Genomic DNA, 20,878 nt, shown 5'->3' on the forward strand with positions numbered 1-20,878 from the left:
ACATGATCCTTTCGATTTCAGTTAATGAGTTGACGATTTGATGTTCCTTGATGTTCCTTGCCACAATAGCCATCACTAAAAAACGAAACCGGGTTTCATTCATGTTGTAGACAGTCATGAAAACAACAGGTGCAGGCTGTGAAGCCAGACAGAAAGTCGGCGAGGGAGAGAGTCATGTCAAATTCACCTACAAAAAGTTCACTTTGGTAATGAAACTTGAAAATTAACAAGTGCAGCTGAAGAACTAAATCTCAGTGACAGAGAAAAAGTCTCTTAATTCTTTGGAGGTAAAGTAATATCAACTCAAACGCTTATTGACCAAAAAGCTTTCTCACCACGTAAAACCGTTACTTTTAGCTCTGCAGTTAGAGGCTTCGACTTCCATAGATTTGCTCGATCTTAGTCGGGGTGGTGGCGAGTATAGATTGGTGAAGGTAAGACCAACCTACACCAGGAAAGCAATTGAGTGGTTCCTTTCCGTCAGCCAGCTGCTTTCTCGCAACAGAGGAAAAAAGTGAGCTTATTTTTTTACTCTAGTCACATCGTAAGCAGCTAAGTTTGGGTTTGAACAGTAGACTCAATGGTATATTTTCCCGTTACACATCAGTATCCGTTTGAATAGCTTGCATTTGGTAGAGTTGGCAGCCCTTTAATCCCAAGGTAAATCGGACAGAAGTTAAATGCATTTTTTTTACCTAAAAATCATCATGGTAAACTGTTACAAGCGTCGAGAGACAATAATTCACGTATTTCCTAAACATACGAAGACATATTTCTCAAAAATGTTATTATCACTGATATCGAGCATATTGGTTTTTTCTTATTATTTTTATAATTTAACATTATAATACCAATTATAGAATATTTTTAACCATACCATTTCGGGTAACTATTGATATGTATGACGACGCAGTTTTCTAATCTCGGGAAGTTAAGGATATAGAGTACGAATTAAGACTATAAAGGTCGGGAGGTGCTTCATAAAGTTAAACAGTTTTAATTACTAAGTAGATAATCAGGTCCGGATATGTGATGTTATTATATATGTAAATAATCAGCTGTGCGTGTGTTTTATGTCAATAGAGCGTAGGTAGTTAATCTTTAGAGTCGCAGAACTGCTGGCTGATGAAGAAACTTATCTCTTTGTTTTGAGAATGTCGGCAAACATGGCGGTAATGACGACTGGAACACAGTCCACGTCGAGCTGCTTCACCCTCTCAGTAGAAAGAATTGGTTACACTTTTGCTTACTGTCTACTATTTGCTGTTTTGCTGACTGGAAACACCTTGATTGGAATTGTTGTGTACAAAACCCGAAGTCTGAGAAATCCCGTCAACTATTTTATTGCAAACATGGCCATATCTGATCTGCTGTTTCCTATTTTCCTGATTCCTCAGGTTTTAGTTCAGTTGAATACCAACACCTGGCTGATCGATGGTCCTCTTGGCCAAGCATTGTGTAAGCTGTCTGGTTATTTAGTTGATGTATCAAGTGCTGTGTCAATTCAGAGTCTCGTTTTAATAGCAGTAGATCGATTTAGAGCTGTGGTATATCCCCTTCGTTCCACACTGATTAGTTCAAAGCGCGGTCGGTTCTTCATTCTCGCCACTCGGATCATCGCTATGCTTGTCTTCCGCCCATCCCTGTTTACTTGGAAAATTGTGGAGCATCCAGAGGGGCTGGCGTGTGTGAGGCGGTGGAAAGCGGCAGTTGGAGAGTCTTCGCTCAAAGAAACCTTTTCTGCCGCGATGACTATTTTATATCTGTATTTTCCTTTGGTTTTTATTGGCCTTCTGAACCTTATTATTTCTTTAAAAATGAAAGCCAATAAGATTATAGGCTTGCAATCGGTAAATGTTAGAGAACAACGTTTAAAGAGAGAAAGAAATGTTCTGAAGATGTGCATTGCGATTGTGTTGGTGTTCGCAGTATGTTGGGTGCCATTTAGCATCTGGTGGCTGTTGTTCCTGTGTTCTTCAGACAGAACAATATCATCGTGTGGCTTTCAATTCTTTGGGGTTATTGCTGTATTTGTGAGGCGATCAAACTGTGCTGTCAATCCTTACATTTGTTTTATTTTCAGTGGAAACTATCGTCAAGGTCTTAAGTACCTTTTCAGTTGCTTCTCTGTTGGTCAAACGCTTAATCAAATTGCACCTTGGTTTGACTCCCAAGCTATTACCTTAAATTATTCACGCCCACAAAGGGATTAATTTCTTGATAACCTCCATCAAAAATATATTTTTGATTTGCTAATGATTGTAAGGTAAATATTATCATCTGTTTTTATTGACCGGGCCGTTTGCATGGCATGTAAAAGAGTTTAGAGATTGGTTTCGTTACTCGTTATGTTATCTGTCGCCATAACAAAGTAATAAAAACGAGATTTTTAGCATGATCGTGACGTATTTTGATTTGTAACACATGAGTGATCACAGAGAGCTTTTTATTATAGTGACCAATCGTGTAATAAAATTTAGACGGGGAAGTGGCAAGTCGAGATAGGTCAGGGTAAAAATATTTAATCGGTTCCTCACAATTAGCAAGTTATCGACTCATAGCTCAAAGGTCGGCTTGTTTCTTCCCTTTAGTTCTATGGCGGCACCTGAGTTTGAAGTCTCTTTCAGGGCGTCCCTGTCGAAAGATAGAACGGATTCAAAGCCGGGCTACAAAATATATCCTCAACTTGCCTTTCCTCTGCGAGGAATCCTATTAAACTGACCCTTCTTTCCGTGTCCTTCAGGCATGAGTATCTAGATATAGTTTTTTTATTTAAATCTGTGACTGAGCTAGTTAAGGTTAACCCTACTGTTATTCCCGACCAGGCGCACCCTCTCAAGAGCGACTGGATCCAGTAGCAACACAAATGTAACTCTATTTGTTCCCAAAAAATGTAAAAAAGCTGCACATCAGAGGTCTTTTTTCATCCGCAAAGTGAGAATATGGAACGCTCTAGCTGATGACATTGGTCTTTCTGTAACTATCTCTTTCGGTTCATTCAAGGCACACCTAATCAGTTATTATAATCAATCACTCTGTAAATCATTGACCCTGAAGATCCTCGCTCATTTAAGTCTACCTGCACGAGTTGCAACAAAGCCCGTAAACTGACAAGAAACGCTGATTGTTGCTACTAACTACTCATTAATCTTTATTGCAATTTTTTATTTCAATTTTATGTGTTCCGGGCCTGCAGTAATTGGCGTAAGCTGTTGCTGAGTCCCTGTCTGTATTGTACCATTTACATTTTTTGTTTTGTTCATGTATATTTTATATTAAGTTGGCGAAGCTAATAAAATAAAGTTTGTTCATTGGAGTTGAAAGAAGTCGACCGGATACTTTACTGTTTGAAATATATTTTAACCTTTACAAATTGGATTCCTAATTTGTATCTGATTTGAAATCCGATAGCTAAGTTCCAATGCTCGATGTCTCTTCACTTCCAATATTTGGTGAAACAAATAAAAAAAAAGAAAGGCAGACAGCCCATTTTGTCTGTGCACATTCTATTTACAATTACACTTTTTGAGTCCAAGAATGGACACACACAGCTTTTCATAATGCGACTTTAAGCTTTTCCCTACACCGAAAGGCCGGAAGATTTCATTAAAAAAACTGTCAATTATATTGTGCTTATTTATGAATACATCACGAATTTTGTGTAATTTTCAGTATCAGAAAGGCCACATAAAGTACACAGCCTCTAGTTGACATATAAGACACACTGACTGTCAGACAGATCCAAAAACAGTAATGGCTTTCTGCGAAAACTTTCTTGCGAATAGAAAAAAAAAATACTGTATGGAAGAAAATTTTTAATGGGTGGCGGATGGAAAATATGGGTCCTGAAATCAGCAATTTTAGTTATACAATACCAAACTATTACCGTCACTTTGTTCAGATTATCGCGAGGAAACCAATGACAGGAAGAGGTGGGAGACTGCGTTAGTGTTTATTTCTACGAAATAACAAATTTTCTTGGCTATGAAATTTCCAGCGAAAGCAATATTAAATACACAGATTTTTGTCGCTCACAACTCCAAGCTCCTCTGTTTGCCTTTTTACAGAGACCTCCGACTTTTACAAGGCTTCGATACCGAAAGAAAAAGCAGAGTGAACGAGACTTTGAAAGTCATCACAAATATTAACGAGATTCAGTTTCGAGATCGGATAAAAGGTTTTGAGACTCTCGATTTTTGAAGGTATCCGATTCACGCCGTCTGTTATTTTGTCGGGCATAACTCCTGGATCTGCGTCTCAAGAAAAATATCATCAGTTTCCTCCAAACGTGCGGTCGTTCATTGTTGTACTTAGTTGATTTACCTTTTGAACGAACCTACGCCAAAACTCACAAGAGATTCAGTCACGCTACAAAGATAAGGTATGGGAAGCTCTTTTTCTACTACTTTATACACGGTTTTGGGCAATGAATAACTCATGATACTTTTCAGAGACTGAGTGAAATGTTTTCGGTTCACTCCTTTTAGAAACCGTGCTAAGCAACTGTTATAAGTGCATGTCTTTGGACACAAGGATTCTTTTCTTTCTTTTGTTTATCAATTTATAATTCTCTAAAACTGATTTCACCACGGATCGTCTTACTACTAAGTATTTTTATGAAGGTGGTAACAATAACTCTCACGTTTATACTTACCTTTTTTACAAGTTATTTGTTAGTAATCAGCTTTGTTTTCTTTATTGAGAATACAGATAGCCTCCTGAAAACTGCTCTGAAGAAGAACTGGTATCTCAGTTCCAAGAATGTCGGTAAATGAGACTAGTGATAAATGGAACACAGACCGTGTTGTCCTGCTTTGATTACGAAGTACTATGGATCGCTTACAGTGCTGCATTTTCCCCAGTATTTCTAGTTTCATTGGTTGGAAACATCTTTATTGAAATAATTGTCTACAAGACGAAATCCTTGAAAAAGCCAGTCAACTTTTTTATTGTAAACATGGCCATGTCAGATCTGGTGTATCCGATTTCCATGCTTCCTCGTGATGTAGCTTTATTATTCATCAGCAGCTCCTGGTTGGTCAGCGGTCCTCTCGGGCAAGCATTGTGTAAGCTTGTCTCCTTCTCAATAGAAGTCTCCACTGTTGTTTCATCTCAGAGTCTGGTTCTTATCGCAGTCGACCGATTTGGAGCTGTAGTTTTTCCTCTCCGTTCCGCACTGATCAGTTCGCCAGATGAGGGCAAATAAATATGAGAGGATAAATGAATTAATGCCTGATATCAAAATGTCATCAGCTAATGCTTTTGTTTCACACGCAATCAATAGTTTCTTTATTCCTCGGCCGGTTTCTTTGCGTTACATTGTAGATTATAAAGAGAAACATATCCAAACTTTTTCTTCGCCCTTATCTGGCGTACTTTAGGCCCAGTGACATTTCTGTGACATACGCACAGATTTTGACACTCTGGCGCAGCTCGGAATGTTAGGAATGCTTGTATAATATCCTAGCATTTCTAAAAATTACTTACAGTTGAGGCCGCTTGCGTCCCCTCATGAACCAGTGCCGCTTCTTCATTCTCGCCACTTGGATCATTGCCATGGTCGTCAGGTGCCCGGTTTTGTTCTTCTTTAAAGTTTTGGAGTATCCAGACGGGTTGGTATGTATGCCACTGTGGTCTCCCTACTTCAAACACTATACTGTGGCGATGATCGCCGTTGTCTTTTATGTGCCATTAGTTTTGATCACCATACTTTATCTTACCATCGCTTTAACAATCAAATCTCAGAAAACTGCGGGTGAACAATCAGTCAGCAGGAGAGGACAACGTTTAAAGAGAAAGAAAATCATCCTGAAGATCTCCATTGCTATCGTGTCAGCATTTTCAATGGGCTGGCTGCCACTTAGTATCTGGTGGTTGGTGTACTTCTATTTATCAGACAAAACAGTGATATGGTCTTGTGGATTTCAATATTTCACGGAGATTGTCCGATTTTTGATGTACTCATACTGTGCTGTAAACCCTTGTTTCTGTTTTATATTCATTGAACATTACCGCCAGGGTCTTAGAAATCTCTTCAGTTGCTTCTCTATGGCGCCCGGGGCTAATCAAGTTGCACCGCCCTAGCTTAAGTCCCGCACTATAAAATGCTATTCAGTCGCAATTAAGCATAAATTTCGTACTGACCGTTTTAATTAGAACTTAGGGAAGGTCAACCTGGTAAGGTCTTGATGTCTGGCGAGAAGTTACTTTTCTTTGCATGGGGTTTGATTTTCACACAGCCAGTTGAAAAGTATATCAACATCATGGCATCTTTAGAAACTAACTGTACTATATTCGAACCTGTATTCAGCGGTCACTCACGGGGAAAGGCGGGATGACCGCTATGTACAGGTTGACCGCTTAATACAGGCATCACAGAAAAGGGGTATCATAAAAACACTATAAACAACGCCACTTCATGTCAGAACTGACCAACTAATGTACAGAATCTCGCTCAAAAATACCACTTTGATTTCGGGAGATAAACACGGATCAAAATTTACTTGAAAGATTATTCTTAGTTTTATTTTAGTGGTTCCTTTTTAAGTGACGTTGAATACAGGTGGAGGACAGTACAAACAGGCCGTTGGGTGACCATGGCAGCTAAATAGACGTGACCGTTAAATAGAGGTGAAAATTACAGCGATTAAGGGAAAGCAAATTGTGGACTTTGACATTACCCCTTAATACAGGATAACCACTTAATATGGTTCCGCTTAATACAGGTTCAGTTGTACTTCTTCTGAGAGTCAGTAAACGCAGTGCTTTCAACAGGGAAGTTTGGTGACGTAAATAAATAAGCAAGTTAGTGAAATTAACTCCCCGAAAAGATGTACATTACTAAATGCAAGGAACGTATTTTTGTCTGAATGGATTTCAATATAAAGTAACTAATTCAAGCAAAATTACGCTGTTTATTTTGTTCAGTTCTTTTACTAAAAGTTTGAGTTCAGAGCTAAAGATTGGTTAAAAAAGGGGAAATTATCGTTTGCCTGAAACAAGTTCAGGGATATGGTTTATCGAAACCGATATTTATTCGTTTTCACTCTCTCGTCCTTTTGTTCTTCTTTGTTTCACCGCGGGGACTGAAATTTGTCGCTCGACGATGTTTACATTTTGAATAGCTACCCTCGCCGAAGCACAGAAGGTTGATGAGTGTATGCCGTCGATTATATTAAAGCAACGGAGATATCATATTTGCTGTAATCCTCCAAAATGTCTTGAGTAAAATTAGAAGAGAAGGCTAATCTTGTTCACGGCTTGTGCGAATTTTTGTCGTTTAAAAGTGCAAAAAGCTGAAAGCAGACCGAAAAACGTTGCATATTCGCCTTTTGCAATACTATTTGCCGTTAACGTCACGCTTAAACTTCTCTGTTTTAGAACAACTTCCTTTCTCATACATGATGATTCTGAGATAAGCTGTCAACTGTCATTCAACATCACTAAATTATTCTATTCCGGTACTCGCCATTCCATCACGTCCTTTATTCCTGTTTGCCTTTAGATTCAGATCACGCCTTTGGTTGAACTACCTTCCTTAGAAATGACTTGTTTTTCCTCTTTTATATGTAAATAAATTTGTCTAAAATTGTTGTTTTCACTTCTTGTCTTCCAATTCTGTCTGTAATCATATTCGTGATTAACAAATTGGACTCCACTTCGCAGTCGTTCGATTTAGTTCATCACTCGTATGATTACAGACCGAATTGGACTCCACATAGTCCTATTACCATTACTAATCTGTTTCGCTTTCCATGGAAATTGTAGTCAAGGCCTTAAGACTCTCTTTAGCTGATTTCTTTGTGGTTGACTCAGATGTTTTTTGTAGTTTGAGCCCTGACAGCTTATTTCATTTTTTTAATTTTCCATTCGCTATTCTATAAATACAAAATTTTTCATAGAGCGGCTTTACTCTTTAAACGTTGTCCTCTCCTGCTGACTGATTGTTCGCCCGCAGTTTTCTGAGATTTGATTGTTAAAAATGGACGTAATACGTCGATTAATACGTCAACGTTAAAAGAATTTCGAAATTCTTTAAATAGATAGTGACTTATTAATAAAGCAGACAGCTGGAAATCCCCGAGAAGGAATGTTTACATGAAAAGTGGTCTCGCAATATTCAAAGGTATTTGAAGATAAAGACAGATTAATTAAGTTATTATGACAGAGATAGTTTACCATAAGGTTGTTTTGTAGCTATTGTTTTTGTAGTTAAATAGGGCGAATGATAGGTTTATGTAAATTATCTTGAAAGTCATTTCAAAACAGTGACCTCATTAGTCAAGAAGAACACGGAACTTCAATTTCTAAGATTGATCTTTTCCAGCACTAATCGTAGTTTAATTTACTTAGCGCTAAACTTAAACCATCCGCACAGATATCTTGTCTACTGGTATTCTGGCACTTGCTCATTCAAAATGACCGGCCAAGGAAGTTGAAATAAACCAACATCTTCAAACTCCCCAGAAAAAATTCACTTCAGACAGCATGACTTCATGTCTATAGCCTGCATGGCAGCTCAAAGAATTTTTAAGGAAATTTGCATGACGGCTTAAACCTCTTCAATATGTAAATACATTTCTCTAAAATTGTTGTTTTCACCATTTACCAATCATACCAAAAGGTTAGAAAAAATTATAGAATTCAAAATCTTTTTTTGAGTACAGACTATAAGTCGAAATTAACTGAAAGTAAAATGATATCTGAAGATACTTAGTTAATCAAATTTTAATGTATACGAAGACAGTCGTCTCTGCTTTATTTAAATAGGGTTTAGGCAGCCTTTCAATTAAGAGCTCTTGGCATACGACTAAGGACTCTGACGAAATTTATGAATTCATTAATATTATCAGTATATATGTAAACAATCACCTGTGTTTTCTTTCATAAAGCATAGGTAGGATTCAGAGTCAGACAGAGAACTGTTGGCCGAAGAAGAAACCGATAATCGGATGCCGCATGGGGACTAAGACTTTTTTCTTTGTGGCACGCTCGTGACAAGACGAAAACATCTTTCTTCCAGATATTTATATGTCGAGAATAACTTTTGGATCCGAACCTCAATAAGATTGTTTCCCCCAAACGACCAATCGTTGATTGGTTTTACAGAGTGGATGCAGCTATTTTGAAAGAGTAGCTCGGTAAAAACTGTGAGTCAGCTTTGTTTTCTTTACTGAGGATATAGGTAGCTTCCTGAGGACTGTTCTGAAGAAGAACTAGTATTTCAGCTCCAAGAATGTCGGTGAATGAGACCGCAGTGGTAAATGAAACACAGAGCGTGTCTTCCTGCTTTGATTACGAAGTACTAAGGATCGCTTACATCGCTGCCTTTTTTCCGATATCTCTAGTTTCATTGGTTGGAAACATCTTTATTGGATTAATTGTCTACAAGACGAAATCCCTGAAAAAGCCAGTCAACTATTTTATTGCAAACATGGCCATGTCAGATCTGGTGTTTCCCATTTCCATGTTTCCTCGTGATATAGCTTCATTATTCATCAGCGACTCCTGGTTGGTCAGCGGTCCTCTCGGGCAAGCATTGTGTAAGCTTGCCTCCTTCTCAATAGAAGTCTCCACTGTTGTTTCATCTCAGAGTCTGGTTCTTATCGCAGTCGATCGATTTGGAACTGTAGTTTTTCCCCTCCGTTCCCCACTGATCAGTTTAAACAAGTGCCGCTTCTTCATTCTCGCCACTTGGATCATTGCCATGGTTGTTAAGTGCCCGATTCTGTTCTTCTTTGAGGTTTTAGAGTATCCAGACGGGCTGGAATGTACGCCGCTGTGGTCTCCGTACTTCAAACACTATACTGTGGCGATGATCGCCGTCGTCTTTTATGTCCCATTAATATTGATCACCATACTTTACCTTACCATCGCTTTAACAATCAAATCTCAGAAAACTGCGGGCAAACAATCAGTCAGCAGGAGAGAACAACGTTTAAAGAGAGCGAAAATCGTTGGGAAGACCTCTATTGCTATCGTGTCAGCATTTACAATGGGCTGGCTGCCACTCAGTATCTGGTGGTTTGTGTACTTCTATTCATCAGACAAAACAGTGATATGGTCTTGTGGATTTCATTATTTTACGGAGATTGTCCGATTTTTTATGTACTCATACTGTGCGATAAACCCCTGCATTTGTTTTATATGCATTGAACATTACCGCCAGGGTCTTAAAAATCTCCTCAGTTGTTTCTCTACGGCGCCCAGGGCGCCATAATCAAGTTGCACCGCCGTAGCTTAAGCTCCGCACTATAAAATCTAGGTGATGTCTTGATGTCCACGGAGGAGAAGTTACTTTTCTTTGCATGGAGTTTGATTTTCACACAGCCAGTTGAAAAATATGTCAACATTGTAGCACCTTTAGAAACTAACGGTACTATAGTCGAACTTGTATTCAGCGGTCACAATGCAAGTTGACCGCTTAATTCAAGTTCAGTTGTTCTTCTTCGGAGAGTCAGTAAACTGAGTACTTTCAACAGGGAAGTTTGGTGTTATAAATAAATTAACAAGTTAGTGAAATTAACTCCACGAAAAGATGCACAAGACTTAAAGCAAGAAGCGTATTTCTGTCTGAATGGATTTCAATATAAAGTAACTAATTAAAGCAAAATTTCGCTGCTTTGTCTGTTCAGTTCTTATATTAAAAGTTTGGGTTCAGAGCCAAAGATTGGTTAAAAAAACTGAGGGAAATTAACGTTTGCCTAAAACAACTTCAGCGATACGGTTCATCGAAACCGATATTTATTCTTTTTTACTCTTTCGTCCTTTTGTTCTTCTTTGAAAGTCATATCACCCGGTACTTTGGTTTTACCGCGGGGACTGAACTTTGTTGCTCAGCGATGTTTACATTTTGAATAGATGGCCTCGCCGAAGCACAGAAGGTTAATGAGCGTATGCGGTCGCTTAAGTCGGTTAAAGCAACGGAGATATCATCTTTGCTCGAATACAGAAACAAGATTAAAGGAAAAATTCTGTCATGTAAATTTGTTAAATTATTACAAGTTCTCCTGGTGACTTATGAAACCATACCATTTTTCTCGCATATAGGAAATCGGCTTTGTCCCGGATGTTTCCTTCCCTTTTATTACAACTTCGTGAAAGTTTTCTTTAAAACTCCAACCGGTCTACTGAGCAACAAGACTAACGAGTAAGCTCAGGCTGGATTAAACTTTCAATGGCAACATAATTGAAAATAAATTCTGAATTGAAAAGAACATTGTAGATCTTTTCGCTACCAGCTGTCAACCGTTATTCTATATCAGTAAACATCTGCGACTGGGCTATTTCTGGAGCCATTGGAACAATATTGATAATGATTTTAAAAACTCGTAAACTTGAGAAATTGTCCCTTTTGCCGACAATATTTGAAAAAGCATATCAATTACCTAATTTCGGACAACGGCTGATTCCAATTATACTTTAGAGGTCTCAGGTGAAGACTGTCAATTTTCTAAAATTTTCCTAGGTATGTTCATTAGTTAAACATGTGAAAGTTTGATTGATCTATACAAGATGGATACGTTGTGTTTTCATCCAGCAGAGTTTAAGTACCCACCGCAGGGCTGTTGGCGGAAGATAAACCTGATCTCTTGGCATCGAAAAAATGTGGCCAAACGTGACCGAAATGATGAATGGAACACAGTCCATGTCGAGCTGCTTCAACCTCACAGCAAAAAGAATTGGTGAAACGTTAGCCTACTGTCTGCTGTTTATTGTGTCGCTGGCTGCGAATACCTTCATTAGAATAATTGTCTATAGGACGAAAACTCCGAGAACACCAATCAACATTTTGATTGTAAACATGGCAATCTCCGATCTGTTGTTTCCGATTTTCCACTTTCCTAAAATTTCTGTAAAGATAAACACAGCTTGCCACTGGCTGGTCAGCGGTCCCCTTGGCCAAGCGATGAGTAAACTGAGTTCCTTTGCTACAGATGTCTCAACTCTAGTGTCAGTTCGGAGCTTGTTGTTGATCGCAGTGGATCGATTTGGGACTGTAGTATTCCCTCTCCGTTTCCGTGGGTCATCACCATGGCTACATTCATCCCGTATCTGCTCGCGTTCAAGCTGGTCGAATATCATCATGAGTACAAGTGTGTGCAGCAATGGATGCGTGTTTTAGACGATTCCTCGTCGGTGACAAAATACTTTATGGCACTTTTTATTAAATTTTTTTATATTCCCTTCGTTCTGATGTTTATTATATGTCTTGCGATTTTTTTGAAAGTCCCAGAGAGGACCAGGCGAACACTCGATGAACGCTCAAATTCAGCGCTGAAGTTTTCCATTGCTATTGTGTTAGGGTTCGCTGTAAGCTGGATTCCATTCAGTATTTTTACATTAGTACGTTTGTTTGCAGATAAAATCAATACTACAATGTCTTGTGGAATCAAACAGTTATTCGAGCAAGTTGCTCTGCTACTGAGTCGAACAAGCAGCGCTGTGAACCCCTGCATCTGTTTTATTTTCAGTGGAAATTATCGTCAAGGTCTTAAGAATCTCCTCGACCGCTTTTGAGTTTCCAGGGCTAATAAAGATGCAATGTAACATCATAGCAGCCGCTTTGGAATATAATAAGAATTGTTTGTAAACTGAACTGAAACTAAATTAAATACATCATTATAAGAAGTAAAGAACATCCACACTAAGGGTTTAGAAACGAATCTGTTGCCATAAAAACATTTTTTTCCTAGGGGTGTACCGTTGATATGCATTAAGGAATCCTGTCAACGTTGCATTAGAAACAACTATGAATAACACATATTAATCAAGTAGTATCTGATAAAATCTTACAGTCATGTGCATTAGAAAGGGTTTTAATTCCTGTCGGATATAGAATATCATCTTCATTTGAATTATATTAAAAAATTTTATACAGAACACAGGGAGAAACTTATCACTTTATCAATCACTTCATAGAAGATACGATCAAACCAGATGTATTAATCCAAATTTTCTAAGTTCCGAATGCTCAATCACCAACTTTGTTTTGTGAGGAAACATATACTGTGCATCATATATTGCTTGCTTTTGGTAAGAATACAATGTAAGAAAGTTTTCCATTTGGCCTCGTTTGTTCAAACAGGTGCTCATACTGGTAAAACATTAGCAAACACTTACATGGAGATTCAGAAATAGGACGCGATATGCTGGCGACATCATGACGCAATTATCAAATAGTTGATTCTCTCAATTGTATATTGTGGGTGGAAAAATATCTGAAAGAGGAAAGCTACTGACAACAGAATATAAACATTTAATATTCTCTTGCTACTGATTAAACAATTCTGTTCGAAAAGATAAAGGGGTAAGTTTCTAAAGAAACTGTGGTGCTGCGTCGGTGGGAGAGTATAGCAGGTAATTTAGTGTTAACAACTGGGTTGAAAACGTAAATTAGCCACCGTAAAGGGTAAAAAAGCTGACGTTTCGAGCGTTAGCCCTTTTTTACCCTTTACGGTGGCTAATTTACGTTTTCAACCCAGTTGTTAACACTAAATTACCTCTTCAAAAAGAGTCCGCTTGTTGACGTCTGTCAGATCTCTTTTCTTTATTTCGATTAGTAACATTTAGTAAATAAAGTTTCCTTGTCTTCCCTCCCCCTTAATTTCTTCATGAATCTCGCCTGTCGGAGGCTTACAGTCAGCAAAGACAGGCGAGGAGGCAGGCGCATAAAAGATGGCACGCAGAGGTTTCCTTGAACGTAGTTTCGTTTTATATTTCTTAATTGAAAGAAGAGAAAGGGCTGCCAATGTTCCATGACTCACTTATTTAGTACAAGATTGTCGAGAAATCATGACTAGTTAATGAGATGAAAGAGATCACGGATTCTTTTACACTTTACCCCCCTATAATTCTGATTAAGATTTCATATATAATATAAACATATTCAAATTAAATAAAGACAGACGAAAAGATATGAACATGTTCAAATAAAGACAGACGGAACTTAATCACTTCTTACTACAGGCTTCAGATGACACCCAGTTTTCATGGAGCATAATGGGGGACGAATTTTAAAAATGTCTTTTTCCTTTACACTTTGGCCGTCAGAATCAAGAAAATGTCAGATCTGTGAAATAAAGTCATCTGTGTCAGAAATTCGCTCTCGTGTAATTGTATGAGAATTTCCCAAATGCTTCTGGTGGAAAAAGAAACATTATCTATTCATCAGATAAAACAGTGATATGGTCTTGTGGATTTTAATATTTCACGGAGATTGTCCAATTTTTGATGTACTCATACTTTGCTGTAAACCTCTGCATTTGTTTTATTTCCATTGGACATTACCGCCAGGGTCCTAAAAATCCCTTCATTTGCTTCTCCATAGCGCTAAGGGCTAATCAGGTTGCGCCGCCATAGCTAAGCCTCGCACTATAAAATGCTCATCAGTCGCAATCAAGGATAAATTTCGTACTGACCGTTTTAATCAGAACTTAAGGAAAGTCAAGTTTACAGTAAAAAAATATATTTTTACTAAAAGTTCTTAGTTGAATAAAGGCCTATTTACACGGTACGACTTTGTCGCATGCGACAAGCTTACGACAGGCCTACGACACGAATTGTATCGTGTAAATCAAACCTACCACTCGCTTACGACTGTCGTGCAAGTCACGAAAAATGTCGTAGGATTTTAAAACATGTTTTAAAACATGTTTTAAAACACTGCGACAATCGTAGCCGAAATTGATAGAAAATGACGTATTTTGTGACAAATTTCTACTGAGTAGGGGAGGAAGGTAAAATTTTCTTGCGTCAAAATGGCGGAGGAAGTCGCCTCCGGAAAGTCGAAGACTGCTTCCAAAGCGAAAAATACATTCTCAGATGAGGAAACAGAGAATGTGATATCACTGCGGAGCGAGGAAGAGGTTCTTTTCCTTCTCTTGCAAATTATTGAAACAATGACCGCGGTCGAAACGGGTGGAATTGCACGCGATTTTGGCATGTCGTAGGTGAAAATGTCGTGCGCGTGTAAATTGTCCTAAGTCATGTCGTGGGCCTGTCGTAAGCTTGTCGCATGCGACAAAGTCGTACCGTGTAAATAGGCCTTAACAAAGGTGAACTTTGTCGATTGTCAGTTTGATGTTTTTAAAAAACTATGATGATAAAAAGGTTCATTGGTCCCGCTTGAAACTGATCGCTCATTTGCATTCAGCGGCATGTCAAAAAATCAAATGTTAACCTCAAGAAACTTCATGGGAGTTTTGGTGACGAAAATAAATTAACAAGTTAGTGAAATTAACTCCCCGAAAAGATGTACAAGACATAAAGCAAGAAGCGTATTCCTGTCTGAATGGACTTCAATATAAACTAACTAATTCAAGCAAAATTACGCTGCTTTGTCTGTTCATGCAGTTCTTATTTTAAAAGTTGGGTTCAGAGCCAAAGATTGGTTAAAAGAAGGGAAATTATCGCTTGCCTAAAACAACCTCAGGGATACGGTTCATCGAAACCGATATTTATTCTTTTTTTTACTCTTTGATAGTCGTATCACCTGTACTTTGGTTTTACCGCGGAGACTGAAATTTGCCGCTCGGCGATGTTTACATTTTGACTAGATGGACTCACCGAGGCACATATGGTTGATGAGCTTATGCAGTCGTTTAAGTCAACTATTTATCTCCATTTGCTATTATGCTTTTTAAATCGAAAGAAAGAAAATGCAAAATTTTTACAGAGCGGCTTTACGATACAAATGGCCGGAATACTTTGATTAAAAAGCATTCACCGTTAAAAGAATTTCGAAATTCGTTAAATAGAAAGTGACTTATTAATTGAGCTGACAGTTGGAAATTCCCAAAAAGGAATGTTTACACGAAAAGTAGTCTCGAAATATGTAAAGGTGTTTGAAGATAAAGACCGCTTAATTAAGTTACTATGACAGAGATAATTTACCGTAAGGCTGTTTTGTAGCTATTGTTTTTGTAGTTAAATAGGGCGAATGAAAGGTTTTTTATTATCAAATTATTTCAAAACAGTCACAACATGAATCAAGAAGAACATGGAACTTCAATTTCTAAGATTGATCTTTTCCAGCACTAGTCATTTCAGTTGGCGCTAAACTTAAATCATCCGCTCAGCTGAAAGGAAGTTCGTGAACAAAGTACCATCAGGCACAAGCTTATCGGATTCAAATTGCTAACTAGGGTTGAGCCCTGTGCATAAAAATTATGTGTAAATACCGTGGCTTTGACATATTTCATCGGCAGGTCTTTCAAAAGACATAGTAATTAGGCGGCGTTTTCAATGCAAACATCCATGGGGGGTCTTTTTCCGTTGACGTGCTCAGTTCACAAACGTCTTAAAACCAAATGACCACTGAGAAAAATAAAAATAGGTCCGCAATGCGTACTTGTGTGGGATTTCATTGACAAAGTGTTTGCAAGGGGTTTTTGAGCGGAAGCAAACCTGTCGCTCACCGTGAGTCAACTGTACCACAGGGGTGATATTAGGCCTGGAATCAACAGCCTGAATAGTAATTTTTGCGCGGGAATTATTTGAACAAATACAGATTCACAGGAGGGATCTGGGTTATTAACTTATACTTTTATCAAGCAATATGCCTTTCCCTCCCTCCCTGGAAGCTTTTTGGGGTGTTTTTGAATGTTTGGTAATCGTCTTCAACAAATAAATTACCTCTTGGTGGCTTAGGCTATTTATTTGTTTATACGGCAATACTGGAAATACTTGGAACAGTAAATATTTTCGTAACAGTCATTGAAAAAAATTCTGCTACTACTGTTTAACTCGTGGATACACGATAGCGTAGAAACGAGTTCTTATGGGCGCTCTGCGATATGCAAATTAGCGTGGACTCTTCGTAATTAGTCGTAATTAGTCGGAATTAGTCGGCTTCGAACTCGAGATCTATCCTTCCGAAGAAGTAAGTCCAAAGTCCTGGCGCTATTATGATTGCACTGATCGTTGCGATATTTATTGTCTTTACACGCCTGTTTCGACATTTACTATATTGAAATGGACTTCAAATGTTTCAGATTAGTGCTATGATCAACTTAAAAACCAAATTTGAAGGGTCTTCGAATCGTCCATGCGCTAAACATAACGAGGACCAGCGAGAATCACGAAGACTTTGTGAGTGACAGCAAGCTGTTGACACAGAAATTCCCACGGAAACATGTACCCATGACATAAAAAAAATGGTAATTTGCAGCATTATTTCTTTCTACGCCAATTTGGGTCTTTCCGTTGTAATCGTTTCGTTTTGTTATTCTTCTATGCAAACGTGACTGTTTTGATGGTAAGAATGAAAGATGATCGCTTTCAAGAAGTCGTTGCCGAGCACGTGACTATAATCTGGCCGGTGTTGCTTTGATCACTTGACGATCTTTTTCGCTGAAAATACAGGACGACTTCCTATTTCAAGGAATGCTTTTCCAATTAATTTCTGTCGCATCGGTGTAAAAAAGTACAGGTATATGGGTGTTCTGAAAAACAAAAGGGAAATTCAAAACTACGAGAAATTGCGAGTAATCGGCCTCTTCTGCTACACGCGGGTTTTTCTGGTGTAACATGCGTGTGTTTCCCATAAGTTACAAGCACTTTACGCACGTGGGAATGCAGCAATCACGAATTTTAGATTACGTGAAAGTCACGCATGTGGTTGTTTTCTCACTTCACTAATATGTTTGTTTGCTTGTTGTTGTTTTTTTTGGTATCCTGGAGTATTTCAGGAGGGTTTGCAGATTTAACTGTGGAATAATTGTTTAATGCAGGGTTGTCAATAAAGGTTGCAGTTAGAAATTAGCCAAGATGCTGAAGGAGCTGCCTTGAAATTTCAAGACTGTGTGTTATGTAGTTTATTTTTGTCTTTTGTAAATGGTTGTTAAACTGGACAACTCTTAGAAAGATGACTTCAAACTTAATTTTAAAAGGCCTGTTCTGGTACCAAATGAATAAGCAGCATTTCCTTATTAATAGTTTTGCGAGTTTCTCATTACAAATTCCTCTGAAAAAAGGGAAACAACTCTTTTCATAACTATTTACTGCTTTCTTTTGTTGCTCTCTTAACTTAAAAACAATGTACATCATGATAAAGTAATTTGTTAGAGGACACCGTGAAATGAGGCCCAAACAGCTTTATGATCTTTGAAATATGTTTCTAAAACATCTGCTTGTATATCAATGTTAGATATATTTGTATATATATGATCAATTACTGTGTTGTTGTCAGTTGTATAAGTTGATATGAACTGTTTGTAATGGTTATCCCTCACTAGTAAATTATACAAAGGTCTTCTGTCTGTTTCAACAAGCCAATTTATATTAAAGTCTCCAATAATGATATTGTTGTCTGGTGAAATGTTATTTAATACCTCAGTTATTGCTTCATAAAGTTGTCTTACAGGCACGTTTGGGGAGTGATGTATCCCTATGATTATCCAATCCCAAAGACTTGCTAACTTAATTACTGTTATTTCAACACCATGTATATTGTGACAATAGGGGTATCCAGGTAAGTATGGGATTTTACTGTACACAGCTGTACCACAATAAGACCTTGATCCATTGCTGGAATTAAGGTTATCATTACGGAAGAGAACATAACCAGCAATGTCATACGTGTCATTATTATCTTGAGAATTAAATCTTGTTTCTGTGAAAATATTGATATCAGCACTTAGATAAATTAAGTCTTTATGTATATCTTCTATGTGTTTGTGAAGAGACCTTACATTAAGATAACACAGTTTAAGAAGGGAAAATGTTATGTCATGGAGAGGGAGATGCAAAGCTTAAGTTTTGCAGTTGTTCTTAATCTCTCCATCTGGATTAACAGCAATCTTGCTTTCACACAAATCAGAAATATATAGGCCTTCTATAGCAGTCACTCTACTGAGTCCTACATAATGTATGTGTGGAATAGTATTTCTGGTACTAAAATCCACAACAATTCTACTGTCAGTATCACCTTGTAACCTGTGAATTGTTTTTGCTGCTGCGGGACGCAGTGGAAATTGTTTTCTAACAACTTGTGCTGTTCTGTTTCTACCTACCGCAAACTGTGTAGTCACAGGGTTTACTGGGGTCCATGTGTGTTCAATTCCTTGTACATACAAATGTCTTTTTTCATTCCTTGTTTTCTGACCTACATCTGGTCAAATTGTACCCATACAATACCAGATGGTTTGGTTTGTTGATGTAACTGAACTAGTTTAACAACATTTCCAGCACCATTTGTCATGCCATCTTCGGTTCGTACATTCATGACAAGGTGTGTTCTTTCACCCTCAGCAAGACAAAGGGTTGAGGCTAACTGTTTTGTTTTTCTTGGATCATTGGGTATTTGTCGTAGTATTTTGTTTCTTAGCTCTGGAGAGATAGCTCCAATAACACTATCTTGAGCATTTATTGTGAATTTGTTTCCTGTGGCTGCATTATGGGTCCTTTGATTAAATTCATCTACTTTAGCATTCTGTATAAATAAGTGAGGTGCATCTATTGGGTTGTTGATGTCTTCTTGTATAGCTCTCTTTAAGTTTTGCAATGTCAGCTACTGTGTGTTTACCTTTACGCAACCTATTAAGTAATTCTACAAACAATTTGCTGTCTCTTTGACCCATGATTTCTTTAAGTTCAAACATTTTAAAGTGTTTATGCCATAAACTGGGAGAAAGAACAGCATAAATCTACATTTTTGAGGTCTTTGAAAATATAAGCATCTATAACAGATTCTAATTGGAATAAGTCACCAATAGCAATTATGCTCACACCTCCAAAATCCTCTCTACAGCCTTTTATATCTTTAAGCCTATTGTTTAGCTGTATTGCAAATTACCATTACCATTTCCTACCATTGAGATTTCATCAACAAAAATCAATTGACTTCTTAAAGTGTTTAGTCTACTTGAATCAAGCTGTTTGTAATTTCTCAGTGATTGATTGGCAGGAATGGCCAGAGTGCTATGAAGAGTGTTACCCTTAAGCTTTACCAGTTGGAGCTAATAGTATAACTTTGATCTGATGAAAATCATCACCAGCTCTAGTGTTATAATACTTAAGCACTGCCTGATACAAATCTTTTGTTAAATGCGATTTGCCAACACCAGCCCCTCCACTGAGGAAGCAGTAGAAAGGGGTTTCTGAGGTTTTAATCTGATGTAAAATGTGATAAAAAATTCTTTTTGCTCTTTATCAGGTGTCTGGACCATTTGATGAAAATCGAAATCAGGTAATTCATTCAATATCAGTGGTTCATTATTCAGCGATGTTGATGGAATGTTGAGATCATCAGAGAGGTCATAGTTTTCACTTAAATCAGGATGTAAATCTTCATGAGATCCAATCCTTGAACGGAATTGGTCAATGGAGATCCCCATATTTACTTGTGTGCTTGAGCGAGCAACAACAACAATCCAACTAACTAGAAACTCAGTTTATTAAAATAGATAACACTCTTGACAGTTCAAGGCAAACAATAGTTTCTTTCAGTTTGTGACACTTTGAGACACTCGTGAGACATTTTGAGACACTCGTGAGACACTTTGAGACTCCCTGAGACTCTTTGAAGCGCAACCCGCACAAATACATTCAAGCCGACAAATGTTGGCTTGCAAGAGTACAATGACTCCTTTCAATCTGGCACAACCCGCACCGAAGGTCAAAGCCGATAAATGTTGGCTCGTGAAAATGTAAAAGCTCCTGTGCAACCTGCACTGAACACAAGCCGCGTTTCAGCATGTTGGCTTACGTGAAAAAATCTTCTGTTATAGACACCTGAAGAAATAACGAAACAAACGCCTCAGATTATGAAAGAAAGAACACAAACCAGGTGTACAAACGTAATCGCCTTTCGTGAGAGCTTAATCGTGAAGCTCCCACAACAAAATTGAAAAGTTAAAGCACGCAAAGAACCCGTGAA

At 38.0% G+C, this 20,878-nt stretch overlaps 3 protein-coding genes and 1 pseudogene across 3 annotated transcripts; all 4 read left to right on the forward strand.

The window, feature by feature from the left end:
• Positions 1-1,166: 1,166 nt before the first annotated feature.
• On the forward strand, positions 1,167-2,213 carry LOC131798680 (QRFP-like peptide receptor). Its single transcript, XM_059116356.2, has one exon. It carries the CDS (start codon positions 1,167-1,169, stop codon positions 2,211-2,213), a length of 1,047 nt encoding a protein of 348 aa, XP_058972339.2.
• Positions 2,214-4,771: 2,558 nt separating this feature from the next.
• On the forward strand, positions 4,772-6,084 carry LOC131791745 (RYamide receptor-like). Its single transcript, XM_066172826.1, has 2 exons — positions 4,772-5,198; positions 5,594-6,084. The coding sequence occupies exons 1-2, from the start codon at positions 4,772-4,774 to the stop codon at positions 6,082-6,084; spliced, it is 918 nt and encodes a 305-aa protein (XP_066028923.1).
• Positions 6,085-9,235: 3,151 nt separating this feature from the next.
• On the forward strand, positions 9,236-10,219 carry LOC136283642 (RYamide receptor-like). The gene has a single exon (XM_066172827.1). It carries the CDS (start codon positions 9,236-9,238, stop codon positions 10,217-10,219), a length of 984 nt encoding a protein of 327 aa, XP_066028924.1.
• Positions 10,220-11,605: 1,386 nt separating this feature from the next.
• On the forward strand, positions 11,606-12,549 carry LOC131798676 (neuropeptide SIFamide receptor-like; annotated as a pseudogene).
• The last annotated feature ends 8,329 nt before the right edge of the window (positions 12,550-20,878 follow it).

Source organism: Pocillopora verrucosa, chromosome 10 (assembly GCF_036669915.1).
Source record: "Pocillopora verrucosa isolate sample1 chromosome 10, ASM3666991v2, whole genome shotgun sequence".
Lineage (NCBI taxonomy): Eukaryota > Metazoa > Cnidaria > Anthozoa > Scleractinia > Pocilloporidae > Pocillopora > Pocillopora verrucosa.